Source organism: Danio rerio, chromosome 9 (genome assembly GCF_049306965.1).
Source record: "Danio rerio strain Tuebingen ecotype United States chromosome 9, GRCz12tu, whole genome shotgun sequence".
NCBI lineage: Eukaryota > Metazoa > Chordata > Actinopteri > Cypriniformes > Danionidae > Danio > Danio rerio.
Window position 1 is genome coordinate 22761337 of NC_133184.1, and position 18880 is coordinate 22780216.

At 36.4% G+C, this 18880-nt stretch overlaps 1 protein-coding gene across 6 annotated transcripts; it reads left to right on the forward strand.

Annotated features, from left to right (window-relative positions):
• The first annotated feature begins 800 nt into the window (after window positions 1-800).
• hao2 (hydroxyacid oxidase 2 (long chain)) lies at window positions 801-18614 on the forward strand. 6 transcript variants are annotated; one of them, NM_001430913.1, is made up of 9 exons: window positions 801-934; window positions 2215-2281; window positions 6158-6310; window positions 6841-6992; window positions 8623-8906; window positions 14729-14950; window positions 15978-16136; window positions 17824-17893; window positions 17987-18614. In NM_001430913.1, exons 3-9 carry the CDS (start codon window positions 6180-6182, stop codon window positions 18040-18042), a joined length of 1074 nt encoding a protein of 357 aa, NP_001417842.1. In that variant the 5' UTR covers window positions 801-934; window positions 2215-2281; window positions 6158-6179; the 3' UTR covers window positions 18043-18614. The 6 variants fall into 6 exon arrangements, 5 of the variants coding, with proteins under 5 accessions (NP_001417842.1, XP_073767863.1, NP_956777.2 ...); XM_073911762.1 differs by lacking the exon at window positions 801-934 and adding an exon at window positions 1468-1991; NM_200483.3 differs by lacking the exons at window positions 801-934; window positions 2215-2281 and adding an exon at window positions 2315-2441.
• The last annotated feature ends 266 nt before the right edge of the window (window positions 18615-18880 follow it).

Sequence of the window (18880 nt, forward strand, 5' to 3'; positions counted from 1 at the left end):
ACAATTAAGCTTTATGATCTTTAAATAATCTTTTTTTCAGAGTTCCATGAACAACCTTTACCATAAATTGATCTTTTCAATAATGCAAAAGCTTCTTTAGCCCATAAGCTTCTCTAGATTGTTAAAATGTTCTTCACACTTTCATTGTGTTTATGAACTGTTAAATAAAAACATATTTGGAGAATTGAAAGTGTTTGTTAAATCCACCATTGGGAAGAGTATATTACAAAAACCTTATAACCATTGACATTTGAACAGTACTGTATCTCTGCAGGACCTTAACAACACACGTGGATATATGAATGAACGAATGAATGAATGAGAGAGTGAGTGAGTGAATGAATGAATGAATGAAATATTGAATGAAACCACATGCCTTCACTCTGTACAGCTGTTGTTGTTGTCTTTATTCTTAGATTTTAACACATTTATATATGTATTTGTTATGTTGAACCTAATTAAAAATCAAAAATTGTAACAAAATAATTTTAAATACAATTTTAAAAATGTAATGTAACTGTCACAACAGCTAAAATTATACATTGTCCAAAACGTTTCACTTTATTTTGGAGACTCTTATCTTTAAAGTTTCTTGATGCTTATCAACACAAGAAATTTGTCATCATATCCACCAGTGTAGCATATTTTCGAAGACCAAATTCTACAAAATGCTGCAAAATTGTACCAAAGGAACACAGAACACACACACAGGAGCACTGATGACATGCCAGTAACCCTCACTCTAAGCACACAATTGAAACAAAAAGTTGTTTCTGGCCCCCTTTTCACTCCTGTACAATGTGAAGTCCAGGCTAGTGCTGACTGTAGAGCTTAGTGACTGTGTGTGAATGAGCTGCTGTTGTACTGTCCTACCTGAACACATGTGGCAGGAAAAAACAGACATCAGAAGCAAATCAAGATATTCAGTGACAAGGTAAGACATACAGCAACAACACACACATACACACAGGACTACGTCCAAAAGCTAAAGGTTCATAATATGTAAACATTGGATAGTACACTTATGGTACTAATATGTACCTTTTAAAAAGGTGTGCCTTTAAGCTTGTGTATCCAAGGGTGCCCACTGACTTCAGATTAGGTTCTGGGAGAAAGCTCTAGTTTTAAATGTTTAAAAGTAACTGATGGAGACAGAATTTTTGTGAGCTCTCAGGTAGTTAAGGCAATTGTTTTGTTCAACTGTTCAATTTATTGTCTACTAAAGCGTGTTTAATGGCGAAATTTGTATAGATAAACTACATTACCCATAATGCTGCACACACAGAAAGTTCCATCAATCAGAGAGTTTGACGTGACAAAGCGAATCAAAACAGACCTTTAGCCCCGCCCACTCAAATGATGTAATCAATGGTCGGTCTCTTTCGCTGATCCCTCTAAATATTTTTGTAGATATATGAATATTTGACGTAATTTTTCTTTATGTACAGCCAACATATTTAAATTGTTGTGTCTTTTTTTTAAATGTATAGATTTATATTTCCGTGTTTTTTTTTTTGTTTTGTTTGTTTCATTTTTAATTGCATTTGAGTTGTTCACACCATTTCATAAGATTGTAGTTCTTCTTATTAAATCCATTAAATTTTTACCTTTATGTCCTTTTGTCTGATTTGCATGCACTTAGTTTTACTTCGTGGAAAACTAGTTATTTAATATTTATTACTTCCAGAACTAGTGCTGAAAAAGATTCTTTAATGTCCCTAAAAAAGACAAGCACATTTAAGACATTATCATTTTAATATCCAGTTTTAGATATGCATTCTTCTAAATGTTTGGTAAATGCCTAATACGAGCTCACAGCTTAAACAGCTTCTCTGGGACTGTACCTCTAAATGGCGGGGATTTAAATCACAGTCAGTGGATACATTTTAGACAACTTTTATACAGATTTCATTTTAAATAGACATTTCTTGCACATATTCTATTTTACAAGTTGCTAATTTTGTTTATCATCGGTTATTTAAAAAGACTTGGTAGGTGCTGCTGGATTATTAATTGTAAACAATGGTTGTGTGTTTTATCATTATGTTCAAAAAGTTCTTTTAAAATATTTTTACTTGCTAACTTTCGCCACCTAGTGGTCTTTTTTTGTTTTAGAAACCATTTGTTTTATACTACAATACGAATTATTAAAACAACAACATATAACTGCACTAAAAAATAAGTGAGCTGATCTTGTGAAATGCTTCTTTCTAGACGGTGTCCATTTTTCACATGCAGAGATGGAGCGCCATAAAAGAATGAACTTACTGGGCTCTAGCAGGTAAGTGATTAGCAGTTTGCTAATTCAACAACCAAAGAAGTAACTTATTGAGCACATCGGCCGGAAACAACTAATCAACGTGCGGATGCCACAATCAAAGGCTAGTTCATGTGTGAACTAAACTGTGGTTGATGGTTGCAGAGTTAAAGAGTCAAAATAGGTCAGAGAAGCATGTGTGACTGACTGAGCCAAATGCAGTTTGGTTGAAACGAGATTTTGCTGCTTTATTAATTGATTTCCCTTTTATAATGTGAATTATTTCCTGTAATGAAAGTCTGCCTTGTGTACAATTTAATGAATGGATAAAGAACAATTACATAAGGACGTTCAAACAGCATTTTAATAACATTTGTTTGTTGATTAGTTTAGTGGATACATAAGAAAGTGTCAGTCTGCATCGGTTTTTATTTAAGGGGAACTGTTTTGTTGACTCAAGGTTTTGTTATCTTTAGGCCTTGTTTAACGCTTAGTGTCAGTAACACTTGCAGTGACAAATGTAACACTCACATACTTCAAGTACACTTAATGTTTGTATTATTTGGCTGATGAACTTGTTAGTATTGAGCATTTAACTTTTTAGCAGAGACATAAAGGATTATTGTCTTCCTTCACTTTCTTTAAGTAAACATTTAAATTTTTTGTGGAAATTTTGAGGCATTAATACATTTCTGTCCTAATATAATTGACCAGATTTGGAAAATGTTTTTGCTCAATAAACCATTAAAATATATATGTTGTGTAATGTAAGTTAAAGTACACTTTTTATTGCTTTTTATATAACAGTTGTGCTGATTAAAAAGTTTGTGTATTGTTCTTTGATTAATCAAATTTAAAAGATGTGTGTACTATGTTAACAAAAAAAAACTCAGTGGCCTATCTAAGTATACTTTCAATTAGGGTATTTACATTTAAGCTGTCTTTTAAATTGTACCTTGGTGGTTTAGACCAGTCTTTGATAAATAAATAATAAACAATATAGATAGTTGAACTGCCAGAAAGTGGTAGCAAGTCATAATACTTAATAGCAGATTCATTTAATAGCAAGTAACTCAAGACTCTATAATACTGTCTGAATAAGTATGTTATGTGCTATGTATGAATATGGTCTATGAATAGGATTTGGACGTGGTATATTTGCTATGTTTATATTGCCATGTAGCCTGCCAGTATCACTCATTTTGTACACTACAATTTATAAATCCTCTTCTGTGGCCTCATGGTATGGAAGCATATCAGTATTTAAATTCATTTTGAAATATAATATACAATGTGTAAAATGGCAATGTATTTCACTATTTAATTTAGCATTCTACATATGTGCAAACTTTGGTGGAAAATTAAAATTTAATTATAATATGTACATTTGTCATTTCCAACCATATATCAAATCTGCTCATTTGCTCATATGTAGGCCCACACGGAATCTGCACGCGCAGAATTCCGCAGATTTCTGCAGATTTTTAGCCCATTATTAATTCTGTTTATTTACTTGAGCAAATGTGTAAATCTAAATTTATTCAGTTTTTATTCAGTAATTTAATACTTTTTATTTAATATATTAAGGTTTTAGTTATGATACTCCGCTAAATACTCCCAAAATAATTCTGCAGAAATTCGCAGATTTTTACCAAAATTCTCAGCAGAAATAGCGTCCGCAAATTCCGTCTGGCCCTGCTCATGTGTCAACACTTCTATAACACTTTATAAGTTGATAAATTACATTTGCTCTTTCAGTATTTTTACAGTGAATGACACTTTGAGACAAAATTTACATAAAATGGAATGTCTTTTTTTTCTTTTGTAACTTGTGAGATGCCTTCGAAATATATGCCACAAATATGATTAGATGTCTGAATCCACTTGCATTTATTATGTAGCATTGTCTTCAAAAAAGCATTTATCTCTTTTGAGTTAAGGAAATGTTTTTAACAGTTTATTTCTTTGGAAAATCAGGTTCTCATTTTTTAAAGGGATAGTTCATCCCAAAAATAAAAATTCTGTCATGATTTACTCAGCCTTGGCTTGTTCCAAAACAAGTTTAAGTTTTGTTTTTTTGTTCAATTTAAAACCTGTTACCATTGACAATAGAAAAAACTACTATGGAAGGTTACTACAGGTTTCTCAATTATATCAAACAGGTTTGGAGGTCAAGTCTGAGTGATTGATGACAGAATTTTGTTTTTAGCTATAACTTTATTGTTTTGTCTCACTAGTTAGTTACCTAAAGCATGTTGTTGTATCACACATAGAGATCAGTGGCAACACATGTGTACGTGCAGTTATAGTCTGTGGTCAGTGCAGCCAGTCAGCACATTTGCAAACATTGCAAACACACTAAACATCAATACCAGTCCCTACTTGCTAGGTCATATAATGTTCGTTTTTAGTTGCGTCACAAACAGGCTGGTTTCATACCAGTATTCTGAAATTTAGTTAAGATGTAGTGCAATTATTTAATAGCAAAAAGAATATGGTTGTTATAGGTTTTTTCCAGAGTTTGCGTTACAGATGAGTAAACACTGGATTGCTTCAGTCTTTTTAAAACAGTCCTGGACTGAGTCCATAGGTCAAGAGTTTCTAATGACTACAAGAACAGATCTGGTGTTGTGCTTTAATTATTAACTTAGTGGTAGTAGTACATTAAAGTTTTAAAATGTTTATTAACAAATTTAGGACATTTCAAACAAGCATTACAGTGAAATTACATTATAGTTCACGTCGTTGTTGCACTTGGCAATCATATTTTCACAGTAAGGTAATTCAGTGTCTTATGCAGGCCAAAAGTTAGAGTTCAAAAGTTAATTCCAACCCACTTGTGATTCCATCCTCTTGCTTCAGTCTTTTATGTTAATCAGGCTTTTGACTGCCAACGATAGTTGGCTGAAAACACCAGAGCAGTCCACTGTGCTGTGACCTAAATTTGTCTAAATCTAAAAGGTAAAACTGGCCTCTTGTTTGTAATTTCCAAGTAGAACTTGTAAAAATAATACTATTTAAAATATGAAATGTAATGTAAACATGAAAAATTACATGCTTAAACCTTAATATTCTGTTTCTCTCTGTGAATGAATGTATGTTGTGCATTAAAATATTTCTGTAATGGTTTTTAAATGCAGCTTTTGTTTCACTTTATTTTGATAGTCCTTTTTAGACATTCTATTGCCTATATGTAACTTCATAACTTGATGTCTTCAGAGCATTAGTGTCTGTCTGCTTATTATCTGCTAATGCTTTATTTTGATTCTACTCACCATAGTAGATGTAAGTTTGCACTAAACTTGTACCCCAACCTAACCTAATACGATTAATACTCAAATTAGAGTTAGTTGATAAAAGTGATGACTGAAGAGAACAAAACAAAATAATGCATGTTTGCCATTATATTGTTAATGCACAAGTGTAAAACTATATAGAACAATATAGAGAATAAATATACATATACATACATAATAAATATACATATACATACATACACACACACACACACACACACACACACACACACACACACACATACATTATAAAAAATAATCTTAAGAACAAAGGGTAATGGTTTCAGTTTTTTTTTTTTGGACAAAAGTCACAAGAATATCTAAAGGGGATTGATAAAATAAATCCTAGTTGCTGCACTTTATTAAATGTATTTCTCATGTACTAGTCTAAAAATAGACTTTAAAAAATAATGGAAATATTTTGTATTAATTTATCTGTAATAATTGAGAAAGTAGGTAAGGATGCATATTCATATAAGTTATGATCTTAAACTTATTTAAGGTTTGTCTGTCGTCTGTCTGTCTTTCTGTCTGTCTGTCTGTTTGTTTGTGTAAATCAGTTGTATACTTCATATACTAATTTCTCTATGGTGTGTGTTTGTAGAGAAGAAGGCGTCTGTGCAGAAATGGCTATGGTATGTCTGGATGATTTTGAGGAATATGCGAAGCAGCACCTCTCAAAGTCTACATGGGACTATTACGAAGCTGGAGCTGATGAATGTTGCACCCGAGACGACAACTTGCAGGCCTATAAAAGGTACCACACCACAGTAAATGCATCTGAAACAGCATAAACAGCAACAAAAAAACTGTGTCTCAAACTGCTTACTTGTGCACTATTTTTGCATTTTTATATGAAATAGTTGAAGCAGAGAGAGCACACTGAAAAGTCCAAAAAGAAAAAGCGCATTAAACACCTGGAAGAATACACACTTATTTAAACCAAAAAGTGTGGAATGTTAGACATTTCAGGCACTAAATTCTTGCAGCTTAGATTATAAGGTGTGCATATTTCTTTCTGGCTCTGATACTCTGTCCACATCTACATGGCTAAATGAACGCTGTTTTGATTTTAATTATTAGAGATTTGCATTAACAAGCAGTTAAACTAGTGTATGTAATAAAGTGACTACTGAGTGCATATGCATCACAACACCCCAAAACTTGCTGTTTGTTTTTTATCTTTTCATGGTTTGAAACAAATGGAAACGTGACTGGTAAAGTTATAAATCAGGCAGTTTTGCACTCCTTAAAATGTTAAATCTAATCCTATTTCATCTTTTTTAGGATTCGCTTGAGGCCACGGATCTTGCGTGACGTGTCGATCAATGACACTCGGACCTCTGTGCTGGGACGGGAAATAAGCTTTCCTGTTGGAATTGCACCCACAGCTTTCCACTGCCTGGCCTGGCATGAGGGAGAACTGGCCACTGCCAGAGGTAAGAGCAGGACTCAAGTCATTTATTGACATCGGTTCATGTGTTTTGCAGCACTTCATCCAATAGATGGAAACTTGTTTAAAAACTTCTACTCCAGTCCTGGAGGGACAAATTTTGGCTTTTACCAGCTCAAACACGCTTGAATGGAAAATGCTGGTTTTAATTAGGATTAGAGCTAAAATCTGCAGGACAGTGGCTATTCCAGCAATAGGTTTAGGTTTGCTAGTGTAGGAGTCCATCTATTAGCCCAATGACGAAACTAACAGCATGGTCGAAGGTTTATGCATGTAAGCCTTTTCTAGTGCTTCTGAAAAGAATTTTATTATTTATTAGAATTTATTTATATTAGTTTTTTAGCTCCGAGTTCAATCTGACTTCAATTTCAATGATCCTAAAATTTAGATTGTATTTTTAATTGTAAGAACGGATCACATTCATCATTTATGATTTAATTTAGAGTTTTGATATTTTCTGAGGTCCGATATTCTAATTGTACGTTCATTAGGGACCAACATCGCTCAGAGTTCCAAGCCCCGGGTTTGCGCATCTTCTCACGGACAATATGTCGACACTCTGAAAATAGTCAGAGGATGCAGGATTAACTATATTTGAATAAGCTGGTCGCAGTAACGCTTACCTAGTCTTAAAAAAACAGATCCTTAGCCAAGCCCATACAACTTGCTTCTTCCAGTTGTTAAATGATTAAAAGGTCTACATGTTATAGGCTCTCTATGGCTACGTATAATCAAATGTGCCTATTAATCAATTTAATTATGCCATACGATAAAGGTAATAAAGACTCCTCTAATCTACTGGATACAATGAATTCGCAAAACTCCAGAATTAATCAAAACTTAACATTTTATTTGTCAGGTAAAATTGTATTCTGCCAATTACATAATAAATCATCAGGAAGCCAATTCAGAGATGAGACTAACAATATAACATCCATTAACCACATAAGTCTCAGAGATGCTGCAATGGGGTGTCTTTTTACAAGATCTCCCCCTGTCCTATCCCACATGTTACCTTATATACTCAAGTCAAAACAAACAGCCATAAATTCAAGACAATAGAAGTGTCACAGAAACCCTGGCCTGGTGAATTTGAGCACTTAACCATCTCTTAGGATGGAGAGCATCTTATCAAGGTCTTAAAGAAGTCAAAAACCAAATCAACACATACCAGTGAAATATTACTGTAAAATTAAGACCACTTTACCAATCACACAGAGACATTTAAAATGATACCCAACATGAATATAGTGCTGCAAGATACACCATGTTAAAACCTTGAACATTTTATGTGAAATGTGCTCTGATCAGAAGGTAACATAAGGGTCAAGAAGGGGGGTTTAGGTGGAAGGAGAAGGGTGACTTCTTCGCATTACCCCCTGCTGTAGAGTAGCTCTGTTTCTCCAGCCTGTGTTTGCATTGTCAACAGTGATTTGAATAGAACAGTGGAACAGTTGGTTTCTTCATCACTTCTCAGATTAGAAAATGCATTGGAACATTGCATCTTGTCTCATGAAATTCCATAACAGTTCTCAGTGTCTGATATTTTGGATCCTTACACTAGGTTATCCTCTTTGGGTCTTATTTCTCCCTTTTGCTCTACTTTTGATTCCTAGCTACTGAGGCGTTGAACACATGTTATATAGCCAGCACTTACGCCACATGTTCAGTGGAGGAGATCGCAGCAGCAGCACCCAACGGCTACCGCTGGTTCCAGCTGTACTTGTACCGCGACCGGAAGCTTTCGGAGCAGATTGTACACAGAGTGGAGGCTCTTGGCTATAAGGCTCTGGTGCTTACAGTAGACGTGCCTTACACTGGCAAACGTCGCAATGATATACGCAACCAGTTCAAGCTACCACCACACCTGAAGGTCAAGAACTTTGAGGGGATGTTCCAGGTAAAGCAATTTTTGATTTTTGAGCTTGAAAGTGCCCTAGAATGCATTGATACATTACATTTAAATTAATCGCTGATATCTTCTGTACATACTGTAGAACATGGGTGACCAACCCTGTTCCTGGAGACCTACCTTTCTGCAGATTTCAGTTGCAACCCATATCAAACACACCTGCCTTTTAATATCAAGCACTGTTCAGGACCTAATTAATTGGTTCAGGTGTGTTTCCAGGAAGGTAGATCCCCAGGAACAGGGTTGAGCACTTAGATGACTGCAAAAAAAACCTCCAGAAATGGTTTTACAAGCCCATTTAGATCCTAGAAGGTTTACCTAAAGTAAAAAAAGCTAAGTTTTAACCTTACTTGTAAGGGTTATGAATATTAATGAGCTCTGCTCTGATGCTCACATCGCATGATGTACTCTGAAATGCCCATACAAAATAATCCATATTTCAGTTGTCCAAAAACATATTTGAAAAAACTTAGTATATGCCTTGTCAAATAATTTCAACTGATGTGGAGAAGAAGTGAATGAGTTATCGTTAAGTATCTGAATCTCCTCTATTACTGCTCCTGAATTAAATGTTGTGAATAAATTAATAACCACCGTTTTAAGAAAAATAAATACAGGCAGAAATTAATACACATTGGATATTTCACTATGTACAAGATATCAGAATTCTTTGTAGCACTGAATAAACTTATAATCTTTCTTTTTTTGCATCCTGATGAACTTTACACAGATAAGATTGCATACTCCATGGCTATGTATGGCTGCCTGCATTATTGACCTTATTCTGAAATGCGGAAGTGCGCCTGTTTTCACGATTGTCTTAGAACTTCCAATTCAGTTGCCTATGGGAGAAATGACTAGAAATAATAAACGGCAGAAAATGATCAAACTACTTGCTCTACAAACAAATGTTTGCATGACTACACAGACCAAGTAGAATAATGTAATAAGAAAATATCAAATTGCAACATCAAGCAGCGTAATGAGCAGTTTTTAACGTCAAAAAATGAATGGAAGTGAATGTGACCGGAAGTTGCGAAACAAAAAGATTCAAATGGCAGCGCCCACTCGCCAGTGGAGAATAAAGTGAATACTGTTCATTAAGAACTGGAAGCTGTGATGCAGTTACTAGAGAAACAGGACATTAAATGAGAAAACAATGGTAGTGGCTTGTTTTTTTCTACTGCGGGCTGTATGGATGTAGTTGGCAGTTCATTCAGAAAGATCAGAAAAGGGTTTTAGGAGAGTTATTATAACCGACACCACCTCCACACCATTTTATTAGTTGTCATAGCGATGCCAAAAGGTAAAATAAGCTGAAAATAGTATAATTGTTGTAATCTCATTAGGAATTGTTGTGGCCATTCTAATGCTGCTTGTGCGTATACATATCAATGATCCTACAGTTGGTGTTTTGTTCCGATTGGCCTGTTTTTCAGCAGAATTTTACAATCACAGAATTTATACTGGAAAAGGGGAATAATGGTGTTTGAGACAGTATAATTACTGTGTGCTTTATTAAAGTTCACTCTTCATCCGCGGAATAATAGTCCTCCTGACCGGATGAGCAGTGCAGGTGTGGCGGTAGCCCCTGCTCCTCCTCCAGATGCTCCAGCGCACGGATCTCCTCCAGTATGTCTGCCGGTAAGCTGATCTCCAGCGGCCGCTCCATCAGCAGCAGTTTCCGGCAGTAGTGTCTCTCGGTGCGGTCTACGGGCTTCGGAGGGAAAAGCTCGGTGCTCAGCAGGGCTTTGATCGGCCGGTCCCGGAGGTTTATCCGCAACACGCGGTGCGGTCTCCCGGGCACCCGCGGAGGCCGAAAGTCCCACCAGTTCTGCTCGGTTTCCCGCAGGAAGTGCTGCAGGTTCCGCAGCTTCAGCAGGCTCCGGGGCCCGCGGGTGGGGAAGCGCAGCTCGTGCTCGAGCTCGAAGTCTTCTATCCAGTCCCAGTGCTTGGGTCTGGTCCTCCGTTTGACTTGTCAGCGGAAGGCCTGCAGCTGCTGGTATTTGCTGTGGATGTAGGAGCAGCACTCGTTTATCTGGGCCGCGATGGACCTCGCAGTTCTCGCAATCGTCTTCGCCATCGCGCGCTGGGAAACAGTGTAAACAGCAGTAAAGTGGAATGTAAGTTTGATAATCCGACAGAGAAATGACGGTTTAAAAGAACCCGCGCGTGTTCCGAGAGTGACGTCCAAAAATGACGTCAATCCAAGCAGCCAGCAGTTGTTGTTACAAGTGATTATTTTCTGTACTTGATGGTTTGGGGAACTTACTGTGTTATGAACGCTTTATGACTGTTCGTGACTTTCCTACTCACTTCAGAGATTATAATACTGTTCGTAGAGATATCCCCACTGGTGTACTGCATCTGGGCAATAGTCATATACAATACATTAAAATAATAAACATAATCATTTATGCATCACGGTGGCACAGTGGGTAGCACAGTCACCTCACAGCAAGAAGGTCACTGATTCAAGTCCCGGCTGGGTCACAGTCCAATCACATGCGCTTTAGGGGAATTGATCAACTAAACTGGCCGTAGTGTACGAGTGTGTGTGTGTAAATGAGAATGCATGTTTCCCAGTAATGGGTTGCAGCTGGAAGGGCATCCGCTGAGTAAAACATTCTGGATAAGTTGGCGGTTCATTCCACTGTGGCGACCCCTGATTAATAAAGGGAATAAATCGAAAAGGAAATGAATGAATGAACAGATCCATTTAATTCCTCAGCAAAGTCATCGTATTGTTCTGTGAGGCAGATTCTGTTGGGTTGCATTAGTTAATAATGTAGACTGGAGAAAAGCTTGGTTGTTGCCTTATAAATACTTTCTTCCTAATAAAAATAAAGGCATTTTAAAATACTGCAATAAAAATCTCATTTATTTACAAATATGTTGATATTCCGAGTCGTTCTCCAGTTTGTGGTAAGGATGATGAAACTGTAAAACTTTTATTTTGTATGTGTGAAGTTTTGGTTTGACTTGCATTATTATTTAAACACTCCTCCTATCTTTAAGTTTAAAATAAATTATTTATTATTACATAGATTTTGCACATGAATCTGAAGACTTTATCTTTTTTATTTTGTTAGGAATTTTTGTTTTCCACATTTTCTGATTGAAGTTGACTGCTTAAATCCTTCTGTATGTGCAACAACAAAAAATGTGTCCGATTTTTGTTATTACAGTTGAAGTCAGAATTATTAGCCCCCCTGTTTATTTTTCCCCTGTTTATTTACAGGTGACATTACCTGCTGTTAATGTCACTTGTATTTTCCCTCTCTTGTATCTCTCTTATATTGATCTCCTGATTGTAATTGTATATTTTCATTCATGAATTTAAGAAAATAATTGAAAACATTTTTGCAACAAGTGAACCATTCTATCTTTCGGATGAGACGTTAAACCGAGGTCCGACTCTCTGTGCTCGTTAAAAATCCCAGGATATCCTTGGAAAAAGAGTAGGGGTTTAACCCTGGCATCCTGGCCAAATCTGCCCAATGGCCTCTGTCCATCATGGCCTCCTGACCACCCCCATATCATCACTGTCTTCATCACTCTGTCTCCTCTCCACCAATCAGCTGGTGTGCAGTCTGGTGCAGTATGGCTGCCGTCGCCTAATCCAAGTGGATGCTGCACACTGGTGGAGGATGAGGAGATTCCCCTCAATGTGTGTAAAGCGCTTTGAGTGCCCAGAAAAGCGCTATATAGATGTGAGGAATTAATATTATTGTTATCATATAGTTTAGATTATGTATTACAATACCCATAAAATTTGAATTAAATACATTTTATTAACATCTACCCCAACCTTCACAGTGTAAAAGCAGTAATAAACTCATATCATTTATTAAATTACCCAGTAAACAGTATTTTATTAAGGTCTACCCCAAACTTAAGCCCAACCCTCACAGTACGGTAAATATATACATATAACTGTTGTACAATGTCACAAAAATGATGCTATATTTATGCAAGTAGGCTCAGTGGTTAGCATTGTGGCCTTGGAAGGTTGCTGGTTTGAGTTGGTGTTTCTGTTTGGAGTTTGCATGTTCTCCCCATGTTGGCATGGGTTTCCTCCAGGTGCGATAGGGGAATTGATTAACTAAATTGGCCATAGTATATAAGTGTGCATGGGTGTCTCCCAGTACTGGGTTGCAGCTGGAAGGGCATCCACTGTGTAAAACATATGCCAGAGTAGTTTGTGGCTCATTTCACTGTGGCAACCCCTGATAAATAAGAAGTCGGTGCGTGACTACCACATTGTTCCAAAAACACTAAAGTAATAAAGTCTTATTATTCAACTATGGTATAGACAACTATCATATTCAACTAGGTATATCCAGATTGACATTATATAGCACCTTTAACTTTATTATGAAAAGGTTTTAAACATGGTCTGACAAAGGAGGTTTAAGAGAGGACAGTTTTTGGACTGTTTATGAAACATTTATAGAGCTCAATGACTGTTATTATCAGCGTTGGAGAAAGTTACTTTTGAAAGTAATGTATTATAATGTTGAGTTACTCCTTTACTTGTTTACTTTTTATGGTAAGTAATGCATTACTTTTGATTTACTTTTTATTATCTATCTGAGTCTTGATCTCTTTCAGGACTTGTTTTTTTCTTCTTGTTTTTTTTTTTAAATATAGGAGCTCTGCAATTAACAATGTACTGTAAAACCCTTATTTATCTTTTAAATAACATTCAAATAATATTTTAGGATATTGTTATCTGAGAACTTCCTGACCCCAGCACTATACATGCCGTATATACAGATTACTAAAAGTTGAAAGCAATGTGTTTGCTGCTTATTTGTCTTGAATAAAATCACTGTCCATTGAGACAATCCCCTTTTCTTTCTCTTCAGTGCATTCAAAACAATGAACACGTTCTCTCATTGACTGCATAATTCATTGTGACTCTTTTCATTTTGAATTCAGCAATTTATTGTTTAAGCTAATTAATTAAACCAAAAAGTAACTCACGATACAAAAGTAACAAAAAGTAACTCACGATACATTTTCAGAAAAGAAACTCTATTATTACTTAACTTTTAAAAGTAATGCCTTACTTTACTTGTTACTTAAAAATTTAATATTATTACATAACTTGCGTTAATTGTATTGCATTACCCCCAACACTTATTATATTTGCATTTTATAATTAAACTTTCAATACAAGACAGTTTATGATACAACATTATTATACAATAGTTTTTAAATTAATTTAACAAATAATGATGATATTTATGATATAATATAGATTTTTTTACTATTCAATAACAACTAGCAAATACTATTATTTGTTTGCTTTAGTGTACGGAATGTTTATTGCATTATTGTACATTACTACGAGTAAAAAAAAATTATAATATATTACCTGTTAGAGCGGCGTGGTGGTGCAGTGGTTAGCGCTGTCGCCTCACAGCAGGTCGCTGGTTCAAGCCCCAGCTGAGTCAGTTTGTATTTCTGTGTGGAAATTGCATGTTCTGCCTGTGTTTGCATGGGTTTCCTCCGGGTGCTCCAGCTTCAACCACAGTCCAAAGACATGTGGTATAGGTGAATTTGGTAAGCTAAATTGTTCGTAGTGTATGGGTGTGAATGAGAGTGTATGGGGGTTTCCCAGTGATGGGTTGCAGCTGGAAGGGCATCTGCTGCGTAAAATATAAGCTATGTAAGTTAGCGGTTCATTCCTCTGTGGCGACCTCTGATTATTAAAGGGACTAAGCCAAAAAGAAAATGAATTGATCAATATTACCTGTTATTTTCTAAAAAACATTTTGGACTCATTTATGTTCTCTCTACAGGAGCAAACAGAAGCCCAGGAGGAATACGGGATCCCAGCTAATACTCTGGACCCATCGATCAGCTGGAAGGATGTTTGCTGGCTCCAGTCTCTGACACGGCTGCCTATTATTATCAAGGGCATCCTCACTAAAGAGGACGCAGAGCTGGCTGTAGAGCATGGCGTCCAGGGCATAATTGTGTCTAATCATGGTGGCCGGCAACTGGATGGAGGGCCAGCAACGGTAAGGGACTCCACGATCAGTGTTTGCAATGACAGACCACTAGTATGGTTCCATAAACATTCAAGAACTTCACTGAGAATACAGTTGTGAGTCTTTTTCAAATGGGTATGTTAATCCCAGGCCCGGATTGGCTAATCGGGAGGACCGGGAGAATTCCCGGTGGGCCGGTCTGTTTTTTGGCCGCGAGGGCCGGGGTCCCTAGCTGCTTGCACTCTGAGCAGTCACACTTTTTTCTTCTATTTATTTATTTGACCACAGCTTTACTCTTTTTAATCATTATTTTGCCGCAGTGCCTCTCTTTTTATTTATTTTCTCGCAGCCCCGTGAGAAAAATGCAGTCTGCAGGTTAACTAACGTTAATGATGATGATGTAATGTAACTATCGACCCCAAACAGCGGCACCTTAGTGAATAAAATAATTCGAATAAAATGAATAATACACCTGCTCAATGAAAATCAAATGATTCACTACATTAATAAATCTGACATAACTGACTTGATCAGAAATCTAAAAATAGGAGAAAAAGATTGAGCAATCAAAAGAAAGTAGTGCTGTGTCTTAGGGGTCGCAAGTCATTAGTTATTTTTTACTTGAATTATAATGGCGCCAATGTGGTCTAGTGGTAAGCACATTGCGTCTCAATGTCACGGACCCGGGATCGATTCTCCCGTGTAAAATCTTTTTTTTTTTTTTTCGATTTTATTGTTAAGACATAAAATACTGTTAGGGCTGTTGAACATTTGAATTTTTAAAGCAGCTTTCTTGAAAAAGACGTGATAGTGCCATTAGAAACTGAATTGGAATCAGTCGTGAACTGAGGTGGGCCGGTCTGGTTTGAAACTCCAGGGCTGAAAATGAGTCCCACTCCGGCCCTGGTTAATCCAGTAAGTAATCAGAATGTTAGTGACTCAAGTACAGGACTAGCAGCTGTAGTTTGCTGCTGTGGGAAAGTGTCTATCAGTGTGTCTGCATATGTTTTGGTATAACTCCCACTATCCAGACATCTTGACCTTCCATGTCACACAGATAGATTGTCTGCCTGAGATAGTGGACACAGTGCAGGGCCGGGTCGAGGTCTACATGGACGGAGGGATCCGTACAGGCAATGACGTGCTGAAGGCCATAGCCTTGGGAGCCAGATGTGTGTTTATTGGCAGGCCGGCAATCTGGGGCCTCGCTTACAAGGTAACTGTGGAAATCAGTGGACTGAAAAGAAAAGAATTTTTATTACACTTTCTGTCCTGTCGCCGAAGATCCAATAACTCAAAACGTTTAAGCTCAGAAAAATAACAATGCAATTTAATTTTATGCACCAATGTTAATGATTTAGAATTTCAAAAATCAAGTCTTTGTTGACTAAATATCTACAATTCCATGTAGAAATCAGCTATAAAAATAAAATGTATCTTTCAATAAAGAGTGATTAAAGCCTCTAGAGTCACACTAGTATTTTCTATATTAATTTTCTGAAGATTCTAAATTGTTTTTGTGTGTGAACTAACCCTTAAATTTGCTATTAATATACACTCGCCGGCCACTTTATTATGTACACCTATTGCAAATTTCTAGGCCAGTCACATGGCAGCAACTCAGTGCATTTATGCATGTAGACATAGATGATCTGCTGTAATTCAAACCGAGCATCAGAATAGGGAAGAAAGGTGATTTAAGTGACTTGGAATGTGGCATGGTTGTTGGTGCCAGACGAGCTGGTCTGAGTATTTCAGAAACTGCTGATCTACTGGCAATTTCCCACACAATTATCTTTAGATTTACAGAGAATGGTCAGAAAAAGAGAAAATATCCAGTGAGCGGCAGTTCTTTAGGCACAAATGATGCCAAAGGTCAGAGGAGAATGGTCAGACTGGTTCGACCTGATAGAAAGGCAACAGTAACTCAAATAACCATTCAATACAACCGAGAAGAGCATCTCTGAGTGCACAACATGGGCTACAGCAGCAGAAGACCACACTGGGTGCCACTCCTGTCAGCTAAGAACAGAGGCTACAATTCACACAGACTCACCAAAATTGGACAATTGAAGATTGGAAAAATGTTGCCTGGTCTGATAAGTCTTGATTTCTGCAGATGGTAGTGTCAGATTAGGGCATCAGCAACATGAAAGCATAGATCCATCCTGCCTTGTATCAACACTTCAGGCTAGTGGTGGTGGTTTATTGGTGTGAAGGATATTTTCTTGGCACACTTTGGGCCCGTTAGTACCAATTGAGCATTATGTCAACGCCACAGCCTACCTGAGTATTGTTGCTGACCATGTCCATCCCTTTATGAACGCTGTGTCTACAGTCACCAGATTTCAATCCAATAGAGCACCTTTGGAATGTGGTGGAACAGAAGATTGCAGCAACTGCATGATGCTATCATGTCAATATAGACCAAAAAATGAATATTTTCAGCATTTTCATCTTGTTGAATCAAGGTCACCAAGGATTAAAGCAGTTCTGGGGGCAAAAGTGGTCCAACTTAATACTATTAAGGTGTACATAATAAAGTGTCCAGTGAGTGTATTGTCAGATGTGACCCTAGACTGCAAAATTTTATTTTGTAAAAGCCAAAAATACTCATAATTATCCATATTTTTTATGATTAAAGATTGTATTCCATGAAGACATTTTATAAAGTTCCTACTCTAAATATATATTTAAAAACACATTTTGATTAGTAAACTTTAAAGGCATTTTATTTTAAAATCCTCAGATTCCAGGTTTTAAGCCAAATATTGTCATTTCATATGGTATTTATAAATCTCATTTAAAAAAATGGACACTTATGACTTGTTTTATGGTCTAGAGTCACAAATATGTGACATTTGGTGCAGATAAAATGTTGATATGCAATCTATTCTGTCCAGGGGGAGGATGGAGTGAAAGAAATCTTAAATATTCTACATGATGAGTTTCGCTTATCCATGGTGTTGGCAGGTCAGTCTGCTGGAAAATATGCATTAAACGACTTAAATAAATGGGGTCACATTTTGACTCAGTCTGACCCTGAATTGCATCTCCTTCTTCTAGGCTGCAGAAATGTTGCTGAGATCAACAGGAACCTCATTCAGTTCTCCAGACTTTGAGAAGCAAAATGGACTATAATAATTTCTACTTTAACACTACAAAGATCCATATACTATTACTAAATGTACACAAGAAAACTCTGTTGCTTTTAGTCGCAAGAATAGCATATCTACAATTGTTAACAGTGTATTGATGGTTTTAATACTTGTTTTTCAGTAAGCATCAAGAACAGAACCGGGAAATCCCCACACTATTTTTATTGAGAGAATCAAGAGTGAATTATCTTAAAACCTTCACTCATTACAGATTGCTTCAAATCAGCTTCACAACAGTAAATAACAAAATAGAATTGGTATTAGGTACAATTTAATTCATGATTATGAATAAATCACTTCTAATTTATCTATAAAGCAGCCATACACAAGATAAAAGTTTGATCAAGGCATATGCTAAAAGAAAAGCTTCTTATTAATAAGCTAAGTGATCGGTTTTAATAAATACTGAACATCCAGTTAATATTTGGTCAAAATAACAAGTGTGGCAAAATTAAACAACATGTAATTCTTTAACTGACTGTGTGTTAATATTTTAAGTTATATTATTTACTTTACAATAAATACTACGCTCTTTCTATTGTCATCTTTTTGTATGAGGTTAGCTAGAAAAAAAATGAGCACAGAATACAGATTTGACACTGGTGCAGCTTTTAAATAGTCATGCGAGTGCATGCTGGTTCTTTCACAAGATGTTTGTTTGACATATACTTTTACAGTCACTTTACAGTAAACTGCAAATGCAGCACATAAAAGAAATGCAAACCCGCTATAAGGCTTCCTCTTTTCACACAGACTCTGGGTTCACCTCATGAGTATCAAACACAACATCAGAGTGCAGATG

Coding starts and splice junctions, on each gene's coding strand:
- hao2 (XM_073911762.1), top strand. CDS start 2,241: ATGGAGCGCCATAAAAGAATGAACTTACTGGGCTCTAGCAG. Junction 6,311..6,840: donor AACTTGCAGGCCTATAAAAG/GTACCACACCAC, acceptor CATCTTTTTTAG/GATTCGCTTGAGGCCACGGA. Junction 16,137..17,823: donor TCTGGGGCCTCGCTTACAAG/GTAACTGTGGAA, acceptor TATTCTGTCCAG/GGGGAGGATGGAGTGAAAGA.